Source organism: Phoca vitulina, unplaced genomic scaffold (assembly GCF_004348235.1).
Source record: "Phoca vitulina isolate PV1807 unplaced genomic scaffold, GSC_HSeal_1.0 scaffold27, whole genome shotgun sequence".
Lineage (NCBI taxonomy): Eukaryota > Metazoa > Chordata > Mammalia > Carnivora > Phocidae > Phoca > Phoca vitulina.
Window position 1 is genome coordinate 26,465,044 of NW_022589730.1, and position 22,467 is coordinate 26,487,510.

Genomic DNA, 22,467 nt, shown 5'->3' on the forward strand with positions numbered 1-22,467 from the left:
CTTTAAATAAGATGATATGTATTTCTATAATTCTTTTCAGAATATCACAGTTCATTAAAAATTTTTTTAAATTCCTTTTCTTTCTTTCTAAAGTTAAAGAAAAACTTACTGCAGATCCTGATAGTGAAATTGCTACAACTAGCCTTCGGGTATCCTTGATGTGCCCTGTAAGTAAAGCAACAAAACATTCTGGGGTATTTGACTTTTTGTAAATGACTAATTTTACTCTATAAGTAAGTGTGGGAATGAATGATACATTATGATAGAATTCTGAACTTTTGTCATTTTCCCATTCATGAATTTTAATGATTAAATATAATTCTAAAGAATGCAAATGTTCTTCAAAAAGTGACTAAGCAAGGAGAGACCTAAAAGGACATTGTATCGAAGGGGGAAGAGAGCTTTGTGTTCAGAATAATCTGTCACAGTTTTTTGCTGTAGATAATCCACAGCTAATAGTAAACATACAGAGAGAATAGAGAGTTGGTTCCTTTTATCGGAATATAAACTGTATTGAAAAATAGCAATAAAATTACTATCACCTAATAAATGCTAATTGATGGGTCTGGTTTAATGAATTAGAATGTTTGAGATGTCTTAATCTGTTTGTAATATACTTCTAAATTGCATAATAATTTATGTCTCTTTACATAGAGACTATGGGGTAGAAATCAGTCAGCAACTCTCAGATCCTCCTGTGTGCTTGTTACTGAGCTAATTTTGTGAGAAAATACTGAGGACTTGATAAGTTGTCAGAAAGTTAATAGTCTACTTTGAGAGAGAAAACTAACTCACATGAGAAAGGGAAGACATACATACCACATGTAACCTTACTAAGAGTACCAAAGAGATGGGAGAGGTCAGGAATAGTGGATGAAGGCTTCTTTAAAATCAGTACTGGTGGAGGGGTCCCTTTCCAGATGTGAGGAACTTTATGAGAAAAGTCACGGAATCAGGAATGTAGTTTTGGGGGCACCTCATGACCAGCCACCATTGTGAGAAATGTACAGTATTTAAATGGAGAGAGAATTATGTCAGAGAGAGGGAGAGAGAAAGGAATAATTTGTTGAGTTCCTGTGATGTGCTTCTTAATTTAACTGTCTTAGCAAACCTGTGTGGAAGAGTTGTTCCCATCTTGTAGATGAGGAAACTGAGACTAAAAGTGGTTGGATAACTCACATCACACAGTTAGTAGTAGAACAAGGATAAAAATTTTGGTCTTCTGACATTATTCCAGTTACCTTAACAATATACCATAATGCCAAATTGGGCTAAAATATGTTATCCTAGTTAGAAGTCCACCTCTCTGTCACCCTGGAAAGTGATGTTTGCAGATCTCTTTCTTTCTGAATTTATTTTTTTATTATCATTAACTTGAACTAACTTAGATTTATTGAAAAGGAATAGAAATGCATGAAATTGGGATTGCTTAGAAATGGGGAACCTGTGGTTATCAGATGCAGAGAGAAGGTCTGCAGTCCCAGCAGGGAATGCCCTGAAGTGGTGGCAGAGGCCCTAGAGGGTTTGTGTTTGGACCCAGGACCTCCTCTTCTACCCCCATGCTGTGTGCAAACCTTGAGGCGTGAGTTCTTTTGAGTGTCTTCACATTACCCTTTTCCTCCCTCTCGTGTTAAAATTGATGTTAAATTGAAACACAGGAAATCGCCATTTTGTTGGTTAAAAACAGTTGAATATTGACAGTTTTCTTAACAGTTTAACCCTAGTATGTTAAGCAAATGTTAATTGCTGGCTATATTCTAGGCACAGTCACTACATGGGAAGGGAACTCGTGTTACCTTTATGTTTTAGTAGCAGATTATTCTGTCAGGAAGAAAGAATATTAGGTAAGCTCCTGTATAGCTTACCTAAGGAGTTCTAACGGTTGCATGATTCCATTTTCTGTCTTGTTTTCTCTGCACTTGTTTTTTTCCTTTTTTCTTCAAACACTGCTATTCTGTATGAGAACAACCCAAACAAAACACAATGGACTAACATACTAATGGATTCTGAGATTTTCAAAATAGTGAAAGTGGCCTATCAGAGTGGTTAGGATTCCTTCTATATAAAAATAGGGAGCAGTTCCTTTTCACTAAGTCTCTTTTGCAGACTGTCTTTTGAACTTTTTGAAAAAATCATCCTACCTGATTTTTTCAGCACTTTCTAAGGAAAGAGTAAGTGGTACTTTTCAGGCTGTAGTAGTGTTAACATGAAGTTGAAGCTAACTATAGTATATGATACATGTTAATTAGAACACCAGATGTTTTGATCAAATTTAACAGATGGATGACAGAAGTTAGATGATGAGAGGAGTTTCTGAGGAGGAGATAATACCAGTATTGGTTGAAGAGAGCAGAAAGGAGTGCAGCCTCTGGCTGCAGAGGTAACACTGGATCTGATGCGGTGCTAGGAAATAGAGGAGCACAGAGTGGATCGGAAGCATTTGGAAGGATAAGAGGTGAACCCTGGGATCAGGAGGCAGAAATGAGAGAAATGATAGCTTTAAGGTAGTGGAAGAAGTGTTTGTTCTAGTTCACAGTATGTTTGTAAAATGATTTAGAATAGACATGAGTCTGGGTAGTGGGGAGCACAGTCCAAAGCCTCCATCCTTGGGACCTATGGAAGGCAATTTTGCAGTCGTTCTTGAGGGAGGGATCTAATAATTATATTTCTGAACACAGTGTCTGAATTTTACACAGGGGTTCTATCTTAGTGATATCAGCTAGTGATTTTCTGCCTGTCCTGCAGAGATGGGCTGGGTGGCTGGGGGATAGAAAAGGGAGCTAGGTTTGATTTTATCTTTTAAGATTCTGACTCATATATAGTTTGGAACCACTGATTTGGGCCATTTTTACTATATACATTCTTTCTTAATTTACATAGATACTAATTAGGCTACAGTAAAGTGAAAATCAGTTTAGGAACTCTATGCATAACATTTCACTCTGATGTTTATAGCAACATTATCTACAATAGCCAAATTATGGAAGCAACCCAAGTGTCCACTGACTGATGAATGGATAAAGAAGATGTGGTATATATATGTGTGTGTGTACGTACATACACACACACACACACACACACACACAGGAATATTACTCAGCCATAAAAAAGATGAAATCTTGCCATTTGTAATGAGATGGATAGAGCATGAGTATTATGCTAAGCAAAATCAGAGAAAGACAAATACCATATGATTTCATTCATATATGGAATTTAAGAAACAAATGAGCAAAGGGACAAAAAGAGAGAGGCAAACCAAGAAACAGACTCTTAACTATAGAGAACAAACTGGTGGTCACCAGAGGGGATGGGTGATGAGAATTAAGGGGGACACTTGTGATGCATACCAAGTAATGTATGGAAGTGTTGAATCACTATATTGTACACCTGAAATTAATATTACACTGTATGTTAACTGGAATTTAAGTAAAAACTTAAAAAACAAAATCAAAAAAGGTGTTGCATTGGTTAGGTGTGATTTCTTTTATCCATCCATCCATTATCTGACTAAATAGAATTTAACACATACAAAGCCTCTTTTATTGACACACCATAATCAGTATTAGGAAGCTGATCAGATTTGGCCAGTTGGTAATAAATGCTTTTTTTAACTTGGGAAATGTTCATTAACTCTTGTAAGACACTAGGATTAAATTTAGGATCAGCAACTTCCATAGTTGTGAATGTTTTCAGTTCTGTATATTGTGGAAATTCTAAGGCAGTGACAGGAGAGATGAAGGTGGCACTGAAGAAGAAGAAGAAAAAAAGCAAGTTCTCAAAGCGTGGCTCAGAGATACTTGGGGGCCCCTGAGACTCTTGGACGAGGTTCACAAAGTCAAAGCTATTTTTTTTTTTAAGATTTTATTTATTTATTTGAGAGGGAATGAAGGAGAGACAGAAAGTGCAAGCAGGGAGGAGAGGGAGAAGCAGGCTCCCCGCAGAGCAAGGAGCCTGATGTGGGGCTCGATCCCAGGACCCTGGGATCATGACCTGAGCCAAAGGCAGATGCTTAACCTACTGAGCCACCCAGGCGCCCCAGTCAAAGCTATTCATAAAATAATACTAGGATGCAGTTTGTCCCTTTTTTGCTCTCATTCTCTCATGAGTAGGTAGTGGTGTTTAATAGGGATTACCTGAATGTTCGTGATGTCAGTGCTCCGAGGGTTGATGTAGTGTGTGTTTTTGTGTATTCTTATGTTTTAAAAATGTCTGCCTTAATTTCTACTACAATAAATATTGGCAAATATAACCTATATACATAAAAAAACTCCTTGAGATTCTCAATTTTTAAGAGTGTGAAGGGATTCTGAAGCCAAAAGTATGAGAACTTGTAGCCCCCCCCCCCAAAAAAGCCATAGTAGGCCGAGTTAGAGCATTATTTAAAAGAAACAAATTATGGAAATTGACAAATATTACCTACCTTATTATAAAATTATTCAAATAGAACAAACATTAAAACTTTAAATTGATGAGGTCTATTACTCAGAAGTAATATTACTAATAGTATGAAATATATCTTTCTAGATTGAACTTTATGTTCATAATCGTGTGTTTATTGGAAAAAATTGTATTGTGCTACATATACTATTCTGTGGTTTACTGTTTTAAAATTAACAGTATATCTTAACTATTAATATCTGTAGATATGTCTTATTTTAATCACTATGGGTATTTTGCTGATTGGGTGTGGTGTAAATTAACTTGTTCTACCTTTTTTAGTGATTATTTAGGTTGTTTCCAAATAAAAAGCAATGAAGAAAAATTCCTAAGTAAAACACTAGCCAGTAGAATCCAGTACTTTAAAAAGAATCCAGTATTTTAAAAGAATAATACATGATAACAAAAGGATACCTCTTAGGAATGCAAGTATGGTTTGATTTTAGAAAACCTATGAAAATTATTTATATTAATAGTTGAAAGGGGGTGGGAAACCCCTGTAGACATCTCATTAGGGTGCTAAATAGGTGTTTAGTCAGCATCGATCCCTAATAGAACTCTTAGCAAAATAGGAAAAGGTAGATAATTGAAACCAAGAACCAGCACCATGTGGTGTTGTAAAACTAGAAGGATCCTCATGGAAGCAAAAAACATTTGCGTTTGTGTTAGAGCTCCACCAGCTGGGTCTCAGTGAGCGTGTTTGTAGCCTCACGTCATCTCAGCATCTTCATTTCAAAAGCAGAAATACAGATACTGGTCTTTCTGCAGTCATAGGGCTGTTAGGAGAATTCTGTGAAATGTAGGTAAAAATCCTTAGTGCCCAGTAAGATTCCACATGACTTAGGAGATAATTTGTTATTAAAGGAAGGGAAAATATAGAAACAAATATCGTAAGAAGAGAAATTGCCTCAGGTTCTCTTCTTTTTTTTCTGTCTCAAATAATGAGTTCTGTTGTGCTATGTACTTGCATGAATCACTGTAACTTCTAAGATCCCTTTTAGAATTTTAGTTAAACACTCAGTATAGCACAGTGATAAGAGTATGGACTCTGGAGCCAGAGCTGCTCGGTTCAGATATTGGCTCTGCCACTTTCTAACTTTGTAATGATAGTCATTGTGCCTCAGTGTTCTTGGGGTGGGGGTGGGTGGGATGATAATCTAGATCAATCATACAGCGCAGTTGTTAGGTTTAAATATAAAGTGTCACTTTATAATATAAAGTCATCAACATTGTGCCTTCCATGTAAGTAGAACTATACAAACGATAGTTATTGCTGTGGTGACAACTTGGCTAAATTAATTTTTTTAATTATGAAATAACCAAATGTTCATTTTAGAAGAAAGAAATTATAGATAAACCAAAAGGGGGGGAAAAAAAACAAATCCTACCCCTCAGGCAAAGTTAACAGTGTAATTTTGCTGTGAATTTTTCTAGACTTTATAGTGCTTGTAAAGGAGTCCTTCCTTCTTCCCTTTCTTTCCCTTTGCCATTTTTCTAGTCTTTCTTTGTTCTGTCATCTGGTCAACAAATACTGAGCACATGCTGCATTCTGGGTATTATGCTGTGACACTTGGATTACCGTGGTGAACAGTGACATGGACCTTGTCCTCGTGGAGCTTAGAGTCTAGTGGGAGAAACAGATTTTCTATCAGAATTACACAGAGCTGGTTATAAACAGATATTCCTTGTAAGGAAGTATATAGGGAGGGCTGTTGAAAGGCTATACAGAAAGACTCAATCTAATCTGGTGTGTCCTGATGTTGGTATGCCTCTACCAATTGGAATAAGAATTGAACAAAGCACTATAGTTACATAAAAGTATATTGGAATATCAGCACATGTGATTATACACACAAAATTTTCATAAGTGAAAAATATATTTGCAGTTCATATCATTTATAAGAGGCTGACTTAATGTAGAGCTTCTGTAGATGGATAACCAAAGACTAACAACCAAATGGAAAATGAGAAAAGGTTTTGAATAGATGGTTCTTAGAAACACAAATGGCTCTTAGAAGTAAAAAAAGAAGCTCAACTTAAAATTTTAAGACAAATATAGTTCACGACTGTAATGGGGTATTTTTTACCTGTCAGGTTGGCAGAGATCAGAGTGAATTATAGTACTATGCTGACAAGGTTGAGGGGAACCAAGCACATTGATACAAGTATATGCATAAATCAGCAGGTAGATAACTTCTGTGGAAGATATTTTGTCAGTGTGACAGAAATCACAAATGCACTTTCCCTTTGATCCAAAAATGTCACTTCTAGGAGTTTATCCTGTAGATATTTATTGCAGCATGATTTGTAGTCATAAAAGATTGGAAATAATTTAAACGTCCATCACTAGGGCAGGATACTAGTTAAATAAATAATGATCCTTCATATCATGTACTTCATATCAGTTACGATACCTTCATATCATGGTCTGTGTACTGATATATATGAATTTTGTGTACTGATATATATGAAACAATCACCAAGTATTATGTGACAGTTGGTACAGAATTGTGTGTATTGCATGCCACCATTTCTGGGAAAATTTTTAAAATACATACTTGGTTATGCGTAGAGTATCAGTGAAAGTACATGTAAGAGATGGGTAACAGTGGTTCCCTCTACATAGGGGAACAGGTAAGAAAGAAACATTTTTTCCTACCTGTGAATTTACATGTTAATTATTTTAAAAAAGTGAAATGGGCTTTTAAAAGTCATAGGGCAGTCAGTGAATACAAATAAAATAGGTAGCAGTCTTGATGGAGATAAATTCTGGTTTGAATTTTTTTTCATTTTGATCTTCTGTAGGATCTTTTCAGACTCTAATGAATGACTCTTGCCTTTGTGGCTTTATTCTCCTTTCTGAAAGGTTTCCCCCTGTTGTCTTTCCTGTCCTGTAGTTAGGGAAAATGAGGTTGACAATCCCATGCCGTGCAGTGACTTGTACACATCTACAGTGTTTTGATGCTGCCCTTTATCTGCAAATGAATGAGAAGAAGCCCACGTGGATCTGCCCTGTGTGTGACAAAAAAGCAGCCTATGAAAGTCTAATTTTAGATGGGTAAGTATATCCCAATATAAGTGTTAGGTTATGTAAACATTCAATACAGCCTCATATAAATTTTAGTCCAGCATCGTGTTACCCTTTTTATTTATTGTTGGGTTTGTGTACTGTTGGGTTTGTTAAACTCACGAGGGATATTGGTCTGTTGTTTTCTTTTAATGTCTTTTTTTTTTTTTTTTTTTTTGAAGATTTTATTTACTTATTTTAGAGAGAGAGCATGAGCGTGGGTTGGGGTGGGGAGAGAGGCAGAGGGAGAGGGAGAGAGAGAATCTCTCAAGCAGACTCTGTGCTGAGCACGGAGCCCTACATGGGGCTTAATCCCACGACCCATGAGATCATGACCTGAGCGGAAACCAAGAGTCACACGCTCAACCCACTGAGCCACCCAGGCGCCCCTTTTGTCTGCTTTTAATGCCAGAGTAATGCTGGCCTCGTACAAATGAGTTGGGAAGTGGTGGTATCCTGTCTCCTCAAATATTTGGTAGAATTCCCTAGTGAAGATGTTTGGGACTGGGGCTTTCTTTGTGGTAAAGTTTTTAACTACAAATTCATTTTCTTTAATATAGGTGGATTTCCTCAGATTATCTATTTTCTTTTTGAGCCTTAGTGTGACTAGAAGTTTGTCAATTTTATTGATCTTAAAGTCCCAGCTTTTTGTTTTCATTGATTTTTCTCTTTTTTCTATTTCTTTTCTTTATTTCCCTTTTCATGTTTACTTTCATTTTAATTTGCTCTTCTTTTTCTGGTTTCATTTAGGTAGAAGCTGAGGTTATTGATTTGAGTCCTTTTCTAATATAGGAAGATTAGTGCTTTAAATTTTCTTCCAAGTACTGCTTTAGCTATATTCCACAAATTTTTTCATTTTCATTCAGTTCAAAATACTTTCTAATTTGTGTTTTTATGTTTTTTGTTGTATTTTTTTTTGTCTCATTTGTTTTTAGTTTCCACATATTTGGGCATTTTCCACATATTTTTCTAAAGATGATTTCAAATTTCATTATGGGCATAGAACATAGTTGTATGCAGAGTTATTTTAAGTTTATTGAGACTTTTTCATGTCCCTAATCCTCCTTTTCCCTACCCCATGATCCTTTTTTCTTGATAATAAGCTTATAAATTATTTTTTATATAACAACCTTTATTATATTTGCTTTTTTTTTTTTTTAAAGATTTTATTTATTTAATTGACAGGGAGAGAGAGAGAAAGAGACAGCATGAGAGGGAACACAAGCAGTGGGAGTGGGAGAGGGAGAAGCAGGCTTCCCGCGGAGCAGGATCCCGACGCGGGGCTCGATCCCAGGACCCTGGGATCATGACCTGAGCCGAAGGCAGATGCTTAACGACCGAGCCACCCAGGCGCCCCTGCTTATGTTTGTTTTATATGTTATGTTGGAGGTTGTTCTTTACTGCCAATCCCAGTTACGAGGCTCCAGGTGTCTTTCTGTTTAGTCACTGATTTCTTAGATGATACTCAGTAAGTCACTTATGTTGCTCATTAAAGATCTAAAACCTAGGAGGAAGGGGATGTAATAGTGTAAACAAATGTGAAGTATTGAAACACCAAAACAAAATGTCAGATAGCATTACTTTTGTCTCCAAGGCAGTATATGTATTACTTTGTTAGTTCACCTTTGAACAAAGCTGTTGATTACATTTATGTACTTCTTAATTGGTTTATAGGCTTTTTATGGAAATTCTCAATGACTGTTCTGATGTGGATGAGATCAAATTCCAAGAGGATGGCACTTGGTGTCCAATGAGACCGAAGAAAGAAGCTATGAAATTGTCCAGCCAGCCGTGTACAAAAATAGAAAGTATGTGCAGAATGGCCACAGAGAGCAAAGCACTGAGACAACGTTGTCTTTATCGTTAACTTTGGCCACTAGAACTACATTTGGAACTCAGTTTGCGAACTTTATCTTTTGATCATCTGTTACATATGTAATTTCCCCCAAATGATTTTTACTCTTTCCTTAAGAAATGTGCTAAAGTTTATACCATCTTATAATTAGCTTTTTCATAGTATATTGTAAATCTGTAAAGTAAAGGAAGCAATCATTTAAAATTATTTTAATATATGGTGTTTGTTACAAAATGAAAAGTTATAAATGACATTTTTATGGATGGTTTTTCAGGATCGTTTTTCGGGTACCTTTTGGGGGAACTGCAAGTGGAGGTGTGCTTAGAGAGGCCACAGAATCCATCATTGGAGGGTGGGGGCAGGTGCTCACAGATTAGTTGCTAAAAAAGTGAACAGATTGTTTCCATTTCTTTGTGGCAAGGAATTTGACCATTGTCTTGGTTACCTAGGATGTATACTCAGCCTTCAACTCCCTATACCCATACACACTGAGTGGGGAAGCTAGGGGCAATTATAGTAATTGAAACCTGTAGGTGAACCTAAAGTTTTCTTTTTATCTGACATAGTCCACTCACTGCATTTAAGTTTTGTGCTGATTATATTTGATGTTCTGACAATGTAATGAATAATGGGTACTCGGTGTAAAAAGTAAAAGATTGATGTTAATATTAATCATTCTCCTGGGGCACTTGGCTGGCTCATTTGGTAGAGCAAGCAGCTCTTCATCTGAAGGTCTTAAGTTCAAGCCCCACATTGGGTGTGGAACCTACTTAAAAAATTTCATTCTCCTGTGATTGTTACTGAACCTATAGGTAGAATGATCAAGGTTTCCCTCATCTTTGAGAAGAATAGTGATTTAGTTGATTAGCTGCTGCTTTTCCATTATCAGCCAGGATTAGTTTTCTGTTAAACAGATTACAGCGCATAATGTAATTTCTATGGTGAGTTAACATATGGTATATGTGGGCAGAAAGGAGGACCTAAGTGATTAATAGATAGTTGCTAAGAAAAGCTTTAAATGTCTGAATAACTTAAATGAGAAGTTTGGAGTTTTTTCAGCTCATCATCAAGGTTTAAATTTTTATCAAGTTCTGGCTTATGGCGAGGGGCCTCTACAGTCTCTGACATGAGCACCATTGCTTTGCTAGAAGGGAAGTATTCGATTCTGACTTGACAGTGCCACACATCTGTGAGAATACACAGCTTGTGAAGCCACATACTCTTGCCTGTGGCTGCAGATTGGACCCCTAACCCTATGCTGTCCATAAAATGACTGCTAACCTGGGGGGACAAGTGTGAGCACCAGGATCTGAGCCAATCCTTTGGCAGTACTGGGGACATAAGAGCATGCTTTCCGAAGGAGGCTTTGACCCTCTGGCAAGGCATAGAGCTTACTCTTTCTCCCCAGGTGAGCAGTCACTTTACAGACAAATGTGTGGAGTTAAGGAGTTAGTCTCTATCCAGTGGGCAGAGTATGTGGCTTTCCCGGCTGTATATTCTCCTGGACTTGCTGCACAGTTAAGACTTATGGTTAGAGTTTATTTGTGTCCCACCTTTTTTTTTTTTCTTTTACTTCTCTTCCTTACATCAGGTTCAAGTGTCCTCAGTAAGCCTTGTTCAGTGACTGTAGCCAATGAGACAAGCAAGAAGAAAGTGGATGTTATTGACCTAACAATAGAAAGCTCTTCTGATGAAGAGGAAGACCCTCCTGCCAAAAGGAAATGCATCTTTATGTCAGAAACACAAAGCAGCCCAACCAAAGGGTTTGTTAATTTATAGTTCACTATTGTTTATTACACTTGGAACTGTTCTTGGTACAGGTTTGTCAATGTCTCTTTGAGAGTTGCATAACCATAGAAGGCTATTTTCATTTGCCTTTGTTCAGTTGAAATATTTTCAAGAGAGCACCTTGTTTAAAGGAGAAAATTTTGATGAAGAAATTATTAACATCTTTGGGAAGTGAGAGTTGAACTCTTCTCATGTCTAAGTATTTCATTATTTGATCCTTTTTTGTCATTTTCTGGAACCTAAATTTGGCATCACAGACCAACATGAGTAAGCCTGGCGTGAAAATGGAGTGTGGCATTGGGAATCTGACAGGTGTGGATTCCAGTTTTGATACCATTGCTTACTCGTTCTGGATCTTGACTGAAATACTTGTGTGAGCCTCCTTTTTCTGCTCTGTAAAATGGGGTTAAATAATACCTACCTCATAAGATGATTGTCCGATTTCAATAAGCTAGTGAGAAAGCTTAGGCTCAGTGTCAGGCATGTGATAGTCTCTCAGTAAAAATTGGTTGCCTTCCTATTTCATCCTCTCCAGGGCAAACTGTGGTCAAGTAAATGTGTTCTAGCATGTAGGTTTTATGACTCGTGTGGCAGAAGCTATTGCTGTCTTATGTAGTAAGTGTGATAGCTTTAAGTATCTAACAACAGGTGCTTCTTAGAAATTTTGGAACCTGCAAGATAGTAGCAGAGGATTTTCCTGACATCCCATGAACATACTATTAGACTTGGGTGTGCCAGTCTTGTCCTTTGGGCCTCTCAGTGTACTTATTTTTTATAATGGCTTTATTGGGGTATAATTTATATGCCATAAAATTTTCCCATCTCAGCTATTAAGTTGCCCAGTTCATTGATTTTAGTAAATTCAGGGAGTTGCCCATTCATCATCAATTCAGTTGTAGAGTATTTCTAACACATAGTAAACTTCTCTCATGTTCACTTGCAGTTAATCTGCATTCACACCCCAGATCTAGGCAACTGTTCGTCTTCTTACCATCTCTATGAATTTGCCTGTTCTAGACATTTTATGTAAATGGAATTATACTCTCAGTGTATTTTGGTTTAAAAAGTCTAGAAGTTATAGCTACCCAGCTCATTCCATGAAGTCATCTTAATTCCTAATACCCAAATGAGATTTACACATTAACAACCATGCAGAATGAAGCTGGCTCACATTAGAAAGACCAATGAAAATTCTAAATTCAATCTTAGGAAATCATTTAATTATATATTAAAATGGTATCCATTACCACAAAGTAGGGTTCATCCAGGAATGCTTTATTGTTAGGAAATACATTGATAAAATGGATTGTATCATAAGGATGACTATATAGTCATCTTAATGGATTCTGGAAAGGTATTTAGTTCATTAATAGCCATTCCTGATAGAAACTCTGAAATATCAGAATTCACTTAATGGTTTGAAGGGTTTACTGAAGCTGATTTATTCTTAGGCTGCATTAATGAAAGAAGCATAGTGTCCAGGATATATACCCACACTAGTTTTATTCTGTTCAAGGCTAGATGATTTTTACTTAATATCATTTTAGTCAGTGTTAATCATGAGAAGATGGGAACAGGGTGGTAAATAGTGCATACTGTAGCATGATGGGTGGATGGGTCTAAGGACTGAAGCTGTTAAGCCAGGGCAAGAGAATATGTGATATGTGAATATGTGAATATCTTGTAGTTCTTAAAATTCAGAGGGAAGATACATGGAAAGACTTTCAATTGGAGCTGAACACTAGGAAAGTTGATGTTTTGTGTGTAAAATCACATTTTCTGTATTGAGGTAGATTGGATGCCACCTGTTTCAGTGGATGTCAGGGAGACTCATGCTATGGTTATATCCTCTCTGTAATCCCTTCCAACTCTTAATGCTTTTCTGGTTTTGTTCTTGGTCATCCTTTTCATATTGTCTTGTGGCTCAGCATGTAGAATTTTCATGGTTTTTCTCTGCTGTGTAAGTTTATCGTAGGACTTCTTGGTCCTTCTTGGCAAATGAGAAAGAATAGAGAATGAGAAACCAGGAAAACTTTCTTTCAGTTACATTCCAGAGAGCAGTTATTTTTAAAGAGGTATTTGTTTTAGTAAAAATTGTTCTTTTTTTTTTTAAAGGGGGAGAGAGTGCACGTGAGCAGAGGGAGAGGGAGAGAGAATCCCAAGCAGACTCTTTGCTGAGTACAGAGCCTGACTTGGGGCTTGATCCCACAACCCTGAGATCATGACATGAGCCGAAACCAAGAGTCAGACGCTCAACTAACTGAGCCACCCAGGCACCCTTAGAAATTGTTCTTAAAAACAATTTTTACAGTTGTTTTACAATCAAGTAGAATGCATTCCACCTAGACATAACTTCTGTTAACATTTTTTTTTTTTTTTTAAAGATTTTATTTTATTTATTGACCGAGACAGACAGCGAGATAGGGAACACAAGCAGGGGGAGTGCGAGAGGGAGAAGCAGGCTTCCCACCGAGCAGGGAGCCTGATGTGGGGCTCGATCCCAGGACCCTGGGATCATGACCCGAGCCGAAGGCAGACGCTTAACGACTGAGCCACCCAGGTGCCCCCTTCTGTTAACATTTTGATGGTAATCCTTCTAGTCTCTCGAGTACCTACTCTAGTCCTTAAATGTGGTCATATAGTACCTAGCAGAAGAGACTGGCACCTTAATCTAAGACTTTTAGAAAAACCTCTGATATTTTTCTACATTATAAGATAATTCTAAATACTATGTCCCAACCCCATTCCCTGAATCATTGAATGATTACTTTGTCACTAATAAGGTATTCTAAAGACAGACATAGGCAAATATAGAGATACTTATTTCTGTGGATTAAGACTCATTAGGAATTGGTAACAAAATTGAATCTTTTTTATGTTTGTATGATAAAGTGGGAGCACACAGGGGATTTCAGGTTTATGGATAAAAATTCAAGTTATTGAACTGTTAACTCATTTTCAGACATCTAAGTCTGGGCCAAGTATGATGAATTCAGTGATCCAGTACATGGTCTAGAGTACTAATGTTTGCTCTCTAGCAGTGTTCCAGCAGTTTACCTTTGTGCTGTGATGTTATGGATAAAGCTACAAAAATTTAAAATATATATGTACACATGCATAATGTATACCTATGCCTGTGTGTGTATTTGCCAATCCTGTGAGGAGGCAGTAACATGTTACAGATTTTAAATTTTTTATTATCTTATAATATCACATTTTTATACCCACAATTCCATCAGATATAGCCATTTACATTTCTCCCTTGTTATTCCATATTTATAAATCTATTTTTTTGCATAGACATTAGAATCATTTACCTTTCTGAATGTAGTCCTTGTGAATATTCTGATTAAAACCAAAATCTGCTACCAGTGTATAATTTGATAATGGTCACAAATGACTAATTTACCCATTCTATAAAAATGGAATTTGTGTTAATGGTTGCAAAGTTCATGTAATAGAAATTAATCTACACAAAATAGTTTTTCAGATGTTTGCTAAGATTTTAATTGTTGATCTAATAATTTGTACCTTCATTGGATTTTGACATTTTCACATGTTGTGACAGTCAACATTTTGTATTGGAGAAACAAGGAGTAAGTTACTTAATTTAAAGTTTCATGTTACGAGAACAGAACCTATGCGATAATTAGATGTTATTATGGTGATAGACTGTGTCTTGGGACACTGACTTGATGCTATAGGTGTGAGTAATGGAGCCAAGGCGGAAAGTGAGTTTTGTTGTTGTCGCCTATAAATCTGATTCAAGTTCAGAGGTCCATTCAGGATCAAGACAAAAGAAACTTTTCAGTGTGAGATAGCAAAGGAAGAGAAAGAGCAGGAGGAAGGTAGGCATGGGCATGTGCCATGTGTGTGTGGTGTGTGTATGTGTGTATCTTCAAAAGCTTGTCTCTTACATTTAAAAAAAATATTAAGATATTAATACTATGAGACAGCCAGAATAATCAGAGCCATTTTTTTAACCCCCTCCTCAGCATGAGCATACCAGTCTCTTTCCTTAGCCCCTGTTCCCCCACCCCCAATTACAGATACACATTCCTGTGTGGGAGGTAGGATCACGTGTAATTTGAAAATACTTTCGGTGATTACCTGTTGTACTTTCATCCCTGTAGGAGGACCACTGTTTTCAAATCTCTAAGAAAAGATGTGCTTTAATACAACATAACTTACTTGATTTCATCCCCAGTTCATTCTTTCCTCCTCCACAGAGTCTGCCTTTTCTAGTATTGCCCACTTCCTGCTTGTGGTTTTAGGTCTCCAGGAGGCCAAGAAGCCTTCTGATTTCTAGCCAGGCAGGTTGCTCTTTGGATGATGACTTCCATCTTCATCTACCTCTGGAAAATGTGTTTGAAATACCAGGCTTCTGTTAATTGTCTCAAGCATGTTATGTTTCCTATGGATCCATTTTTAAGACTTCTGAACTCTGACCTATGTTATTTATTCACTATTCTGAGAATAACATGGTTGCCAACACAGCTATATATGTACTCACAAGATGACTTCATTTTCCACATTTCCAGTGATGTCCGTATTTTTGACAAAGAGTATAGAATAAGAGCTAGACAGAATCCTCATGTCATTAGGCAAACTAGTTTTAGAATGACTCCAGTGTCTAAATAGGTTGTGATTATTTTAGTGGTTTGAGATTTAAATGGAGGTCATGAAATAGTTTTGTCAGTTGTTTAGAGTATGAAAAGTGTCATGCAACTATGTCATCAGTTCTTATCACTAGTATGTAATAATTGGAGCAGTAACAGGAAGTGTTTCGACCAAAAGAAAGGACATCTAGAGGTCCTAGTGGTCGTCTCAGTCTAGCTTTGTGACCATGGTGCTAAGTTTTCTGTTGGTTTTACTTTCTTCATTTTTGTAATGATCCCTTCCAGCTACATAATTCCGTGCCTCTCTCATTAAGCTTACAGTAGTTCACTGGCAGTGCTTTGGGATGCTAGCATTAATGTCCCTGTGTCCCTGTCCCCTCTCCTTTTTAAAAATAAATTTTATTTTTCAAAAGGTACAGTTGGTGGGACCTGTTTATGCATCTTTACTTGTAGTAGGGGCATCTCCGCCCTTGGTATTTCTGGCATAAATCACTTGAATGCCGTGTTTTGAAAACAGCTTAATGAATCCTTTACTAAGGAGTTCCTGAAGGGGGCTGCCCTGGCCAGGGAATTGTGAATCTTTAGTTTCTCAGAGACAACAGCTGGGGTTACTAGTTTATAGATGGGAACTTCCTTATAGAGTTTTTCACATGGGGCCCTTGTCAAACAAGACCAGGTTATTGATCTTAGGTCCCAAACTCTGCCTTTGGACTATTTCTTTTTGGTTTTGGCCCCAGATTTGTTCACTGGGTCTTTATCTTGGCTGACTTTCCTGCATCACGTTTTCTTCTTGTCCTTAGGTGGCATCATGAGGCTCAGAGAGCAGCTGCTACCGCTGCAGCCTCACTAAGATGAGGGACAGAAACATGGCCGCCATGAGCCACACGGTCCCTGACATTGCTTAGTTTCTTGTGTACATTCAAGATGCTTTTCTTGGGAGGTTGGACGACTAAGAGAAAATGAAGGTTAAATAGATAGAATGCAGTCATCTCTCTTTATTCCTGACATTTAAAAAAATACGATTAATTATACTGCTTCTTGAAATTATAAAGCTGTAATTATATATATATATATATATATATATATATATAGTGTGTGTATATATATGTGTGTATATATATATATATATAACCAATTATAGTGTATTTTTTAAGTGTGTTTAATTTGTATTCTTAGTAGCATGATTAGTTAATTTCAAAGTCTGTAAACCCTTTTAGGGTAGATGGTATCATAGTAACTTAATATTTTTATTTCTGGATATTTTTTCTTAAATCTTGAGAAATCATCTTATTCTAATTTCTGACTGCTGTCATCAGGTTGGCTGGCTTTAGGATGGGCTATCTTTGCTCAGGTGATTCTCAGATAAGATTGCTTGGTAATTAACACAGTTCGGGTTAGAATGGAAGAGCTTGTGGTTGAGCTGTAGTAAGTAGCTTCACTTACAAAGGTGCCATGATTTAAATCAAATCTTAGGAGTCCTCCATTTTATTTCTAAATTTCTTTATAGGTAAAATTACTAACATCCACATCTATGTTGCACATACATTAATAAGAGCCTATGTAAAGTGTATTTCTACTTGTGAATGACAGTTTTCTGTATTGCTCCAGCACTGTACGTTATGTTTGAATGCCAGCCTGCTCTCACGTCACAGCTGCTGCTGAGAGCCAGCATACGTTCATGTTAAAATGAAGACTGTTAAGAAAGAGGAGAGTAGAGTGGAGGACTGTGTAGTGAGTAGCTGCCATGTAGTTGAGTTGAAACTTAGTGCGCTTACAGCTGAGAATGCCCAGTGGTGCGGCCCGTGTCTCCTGTGAACTAACAGCCAGATTGTTTGTAATTTCCCGTGCTATTTAAAACAGGGTTCTCATGTATCAGCCATCTTCTGTAAGGGTGCCCAGTGTGACTTCGGTTGATCCTGCTGCTATTCCGCCTTCATTAACAGACTACTCAGTACCATTCCACCACACGCCAATATCAAGCATGTCATCAGATTTGCCAGGTATGTGAAGAGTTCTTGTATTTTGTTACCAAGTTTTATTTACTTTTACTCTTAATCTGTGGAGCAAATGTAGTGTTAAAATTTAAACACAAATACTAAGGGAATTTGGTGGTTTCATTTAAAGGTAGTATCTGTTTTAATGCATCACATTCAATTCCTATCATTTTTAACTACAGAACAATCTATAGATTCCTAATGATAGGAAATATAGTAGGATAGTAGGAAAATTTTATAGACTTTACTCTCCCTCCTAAGGAATTTGTAGTCAAGAGATACTTTCTTTATCATAGAAGCTTCACAGGTTCAGGAGAGTGTTTTCTCATGATCTTCTCGGTAACCCGTCACAGCTTCAGAACATACTGCCGTACCATGGGGTTGACATTACCCATAGCTTTAACTAACTGTGGGCTTTTTCTCCTCTGTAAAAATAGGATCTCCCAGCTGTTTCCTTATGTGTATATTAACATTTGAAAAGTTCAGTGCTGCTTGAATTACCTTAGAACCAAGGCCATATTATAAAATTTGGAACTCCCCCTCCCACCCTGCGCCCCCTTTTCTTCCCCCCAGAGCCATTGTTATTGTAGACATTTTTGTCAAATTTGAGCAAGCTTGAAACCAGTGCCTCTCGTATTCATGACTTCCCTTCTTTCTGAGGGGCCCTTTTGGTGCAATACAGTTCCCTCCTCCTGTTCTTAATATTCTTTTCTAGATTTGTGAAGTTAATTTTGACCTAGAATTTATTTTTCTTACCCTCTTAATGAGGTCTTTATTTTAAGCACGGTATATATTCTGTTGGGCAAAATTTGTGTTGAAACAATCGGTAATTGTGTTATCTGGCCTAGTGTAATCTTGCCACTTGAAATTTATTCAAATTATTCCAATAAAATTTAATCAAGAGAAATAGACCAATAATAGTATCTATCAAAAATTTCAAAAAGCCTACTTAACTATGTTTACTCCATATGTACTTGGGGAATTGGTATTTGAAACATTGTTAGCCCAGGCTGCACCAATTCAAAATATCTGTTGTGTACAAAACCTGATGCCAAGATACAGGGGAGGATTCTTGGTCCGTAAGACAGATGGAACTCAGAGATGCTTAATGCCTAATTGCCATGTTTTCCTTTAACTTTGTCTAGTTTTAAATGAGGTTGAAGAGTGTCCACGTATCGTCTTAGTATGTGTAATAAACAAGCATTCTGGAAGAATTTGTATTCCTAAAAACCTTGAAATACAAATTAATGCTGAAAAAACTTTGTTTACTAAAGCAACCCTGGCCATTTAAGACTAGAACAGCCACAATTTATGAATCACTTGCTCTGTTAGTTTTCAAATTATGTGAGTCTGGATGAATTTTTAATTTTAGAGAATTTACATTATTTCAAAATTTGGGCATAAAGTGAGACTATTTATAAAATGTACAGATTTAAGAAGCAATAAGTTATGTTACCTGTATATTTTGTAAAATATATTTCAAGCTGGTATGAAGGAACTAAGACTAATATGCAGGGCTGATACTTGGCCAGTATAAACCAGAATGGGGATGCTGGTTATTGAAGTGTTGAAATGCTTTCTTACCAATTGATAAATTGAACAGAAAAGGATCTGTTGTATTAGAAGAATTACCAGTTTATCATCATCTATGAATTATGTAGCAATTACTGCATCTAAATAGTTTAGTTTTTACTTTGGTTTTATTGTTAATGTGCTCTTTTGTAGTTAGTAATTATTTTGGTTTTATTTTTGTGCGTAATTTTTATGTAATTAGTCCTGTTGTGCAGAGTTTTGATATTTATAAATTTAATAATTTATAATAAAATATTAAATAGAACATCAAGAATGGAGAGATGACAAAGTTTTAATACATTTCTTAACATTCCTTTTAAACATCATAAATATGAATCTTCTGAATCTGCAGGAGAACAAAGAAGAAATGATATTAATAATGAACTGCAGCTTGGAACACCTCCTGATACTGTGCAACAATGAATACAAAATAAAACAAATAATTTGTATTTATGGAATGGAAAACAGCTTGATTATTTCAAGAAAAAATATGACTGCCTTATTATTGCTAGTGCCATATTGTCAGGTGCGAATGGTGCTCAAAAGTTGTATCATTAAAATTGGAAAGTGCTAAACATTTACATATTTAGTCCTGTAGCAATCATGTTTTGTTAAAGTTCATGGCTCAAGTAAGGAAAATGTGGTGTTATTAATAAGACATGTAGAGTCAGTTTCGCATAAAGAAGCACTTAAAATCTAAAAACTACAATTTTATCAGTGTTAATAAAACATTTAGAATGTACCGTCAGAATTTTAACACTGCCTGCTTTTTAGTTAAAAATAATTGAGCATTTTCAACCATGAAATACTTAGGTGAGCATAAAAATATATAGTACAACACACTGCAATTGAAACTTATGGTGAAATAAAGAAAACAGTATTTTACTAAACTACAAAACAAGGCAGTAACATTTTAATCCGTATTCATGAAACTCCATCTATTTCATATAGGAGCTTTAATAGTATACTTAAAATGTAAGATGCAAGACTTTGATAATAGTTTAAAGTTTTTTGTCAGAAGGAATAACATCTGAAATACTGTATCGAACTTCAGTGTTAGTGTTTGAGAAAAAATGGTTTCAGTGAGAAATATTTACATTAAAACATTGGATTGTGTGTGGAGAGCATCTGTGTAATGCTAGGGACACAGTCAAGAGTTTCAGCCAATCTTAGAAACATTTCTAGTTGTTTTATTATGGCATATTAGAAGTCCCCATATTCAGTTATCCTTGGATAAGGTGTCAAAAGATATAGATGAAGTAAATGTCTTAAGTCTTGTATGAGTATATATCGACTGGCACACATGAAATGATCATCAAAGAGAATTGTAATTGTAGTACATCTGAGGAGCTGGGAATTGAAATAATGAAAATATGAAGAATCTTTGCACCTTGATGGGCAGCCTTCAGTGCTGGAGCTGCACAGACAGTTTGAAAATTTTATCAAGCCTGTATATTTATTTAAATTGCAGTTATGAAGTGGGAAGCGTTAAGCATTTAGAAAATGAGCATTTTTGAGTTGATTTGGCATCAGTACACAATATTGCAAGAGATAGTAATACTTTCTTCAGCTTTATAAAAAAGGTTTAAGTTATTCAAATGGACTGAGCGATTCAACAAACATTAAAAGTGATTGAACATATAAAATTAAGTAGGCTATAAAAAGCAGAAGCTATTAAAGAAAAATGTTACACCATTTGAAGGAAAACCAAATTAACAAAATTAAGTCAATTAAAGGACATGCCAGTAAACTATCTTTGTGACTTAGTCAATAATAGAAATGTTGAATATATAAAATTTGGAAGGTATTATAAGGGCTAGACAGATTTTGAATTACTGTTCAGAAGTGGAGGATTTACTGAACAGTATCATTAATGTGAAGAGAAACTCTCAGCTTACTGAGATATGTCATCTACTGATTATCAGTATAATGGGAAGTCATTGGAAAAGTTAATTGTGATCCCCTTTGTCCAGTGTTGGCTCAGACTCCCTTGCATCATAGAGCTAGTGACAGGCATGTGGAGTGAAAAACCGTATTTAAAAATGCTTTAGAAACTGAATGCTTTCTTTCAAATGATTGGTGCTATACCTTGTATCACTTGATAAGCCTTTTTATCATATCCTTACAGTTATAAGGGAATAAATGTACTTTAAAAGAGGTATAAATTATTCATACTGGTTATTAAATATTTTAAATATCATTTCCACAAATATTCTCTATTTTGAGTAACAGTCTAATATCAGACTTTTATTCTGTATGATTGTTATATTTGAGGTGACATTGAATGCCAGCATATAAAAGTTCATAGAATTGAACAGAAATTGGCCTGTCTCACTGACCTATACCTAGTAATTTTTTTTTAATGTTTTAAAATCTAGTCAGGTTTAGGGGGACTGATTTTGAAGTTTATTGCTAGACTTCTCAGAGTTGAATTTTTTTTATTATTTATTGTTATAATTTTAATACTTCAAAATTGTATTACTGGGCAAACTTTTCCACATTCCCGTTTCTAAAGCGTAATTGGAGAATCCCAGATCTTTGGTTTAGAAAACTGCATTAGCTTATAACCCAGTAAACCCTACTAAGATTTGACTTGTTAGTGAGCAGCAGTTAACCAAGTGCTTGCTTTGTGCAGAGCGTTGAACTGTGTACTACTCTTGATGTGGGGACAGGGTGACAGAGAGCGATCCATGAAACAGACATCTGTTTAAGAAGTGATATTTTAGAAGCTCAATGTGGTGTATTTCTAAAAAATAAATGTGAAGTATCTTAAGAGCCTAAGTATGTTTTTTTTAATGGTCCGAATCCAGATCATTCTCTCATCATTTTAATTGCTTCTCATTCTGTTAAGTGATGAAGGGGAAAAGTTTGCTTTGAGTAGTCTTACTTCTCTGGAAATTTTTGGACTGGTCCCTTTAAGTCTCTGAGAGGTAGTTTTTCCAGTTGTTTTGTGAGGGAATATGTTCATTTTGGGGTTTTATGCACTTTAAATATCACTGATTGTGGTGTTGAACTTCTCTGTGGCAGAATGGTAAGCACTTACCCAAATGTTTTATGACTCATGATAAATACAAAATGATTTTGGGAAATAATCTTGTCTCCAAAATATGAGACAACTATTAACAAAACATTTTT

The 22,467-nt window shown here is 36.1% G+C and overlaps 1 protein-coding gene and 1 pseudogene across 8 annotated transcripts in view; one reads left to right on the forward strand and one right to left on the reverse strand.

The window, feature by feature from the left end:
• PIAS2 (protein inhibitor of activated STAT 2) overlaps window positions 1-22,467 on the forward strand; it is a 91,664-nt gene that overhangs the window by 57,474 nt on the left and 11,723 nt on the right. For 6 of the 7 annotated variants that reach the window (XM_032422942.1, XM_032422943.1, XM_032422939.1 and 3 more), the window contains exons 8-12: window positions 94-167; window positions 7,335-7,495; window positions 9,179-9,312; window positions 10,951-11,122; window positions 17,627-17,766. In XM_032422942.1, the coding sequence (XP_032278833.1) occupies window positions 94-167; window positions 7,335-7,495; window positions 9,179-9,312; window positions 10,951-11,122; window positions 17,627-17,766 (681 nt within the window). Of the gene's footprint in view, window positions 1-93; window positions 168-7,334; window positions 7,496-9,178; window positions 9,313-10,950; window positions 11,123-17,626; window positions 17,767-19,684; window positions 22,466-22,467 lie in introns of those variants that run through there. The other variant, XM_032422945.1, reaches the window with a different exon arrangement.
• LOC116643857 lies at window positions 13,662-17,620 on the reverse strand (annotated as a pseudogene). The gene has a single exon (XR_004301642.1). The product of XR_004301642.1 is annotated as a 40S ribosomal protein S25-like (transcript).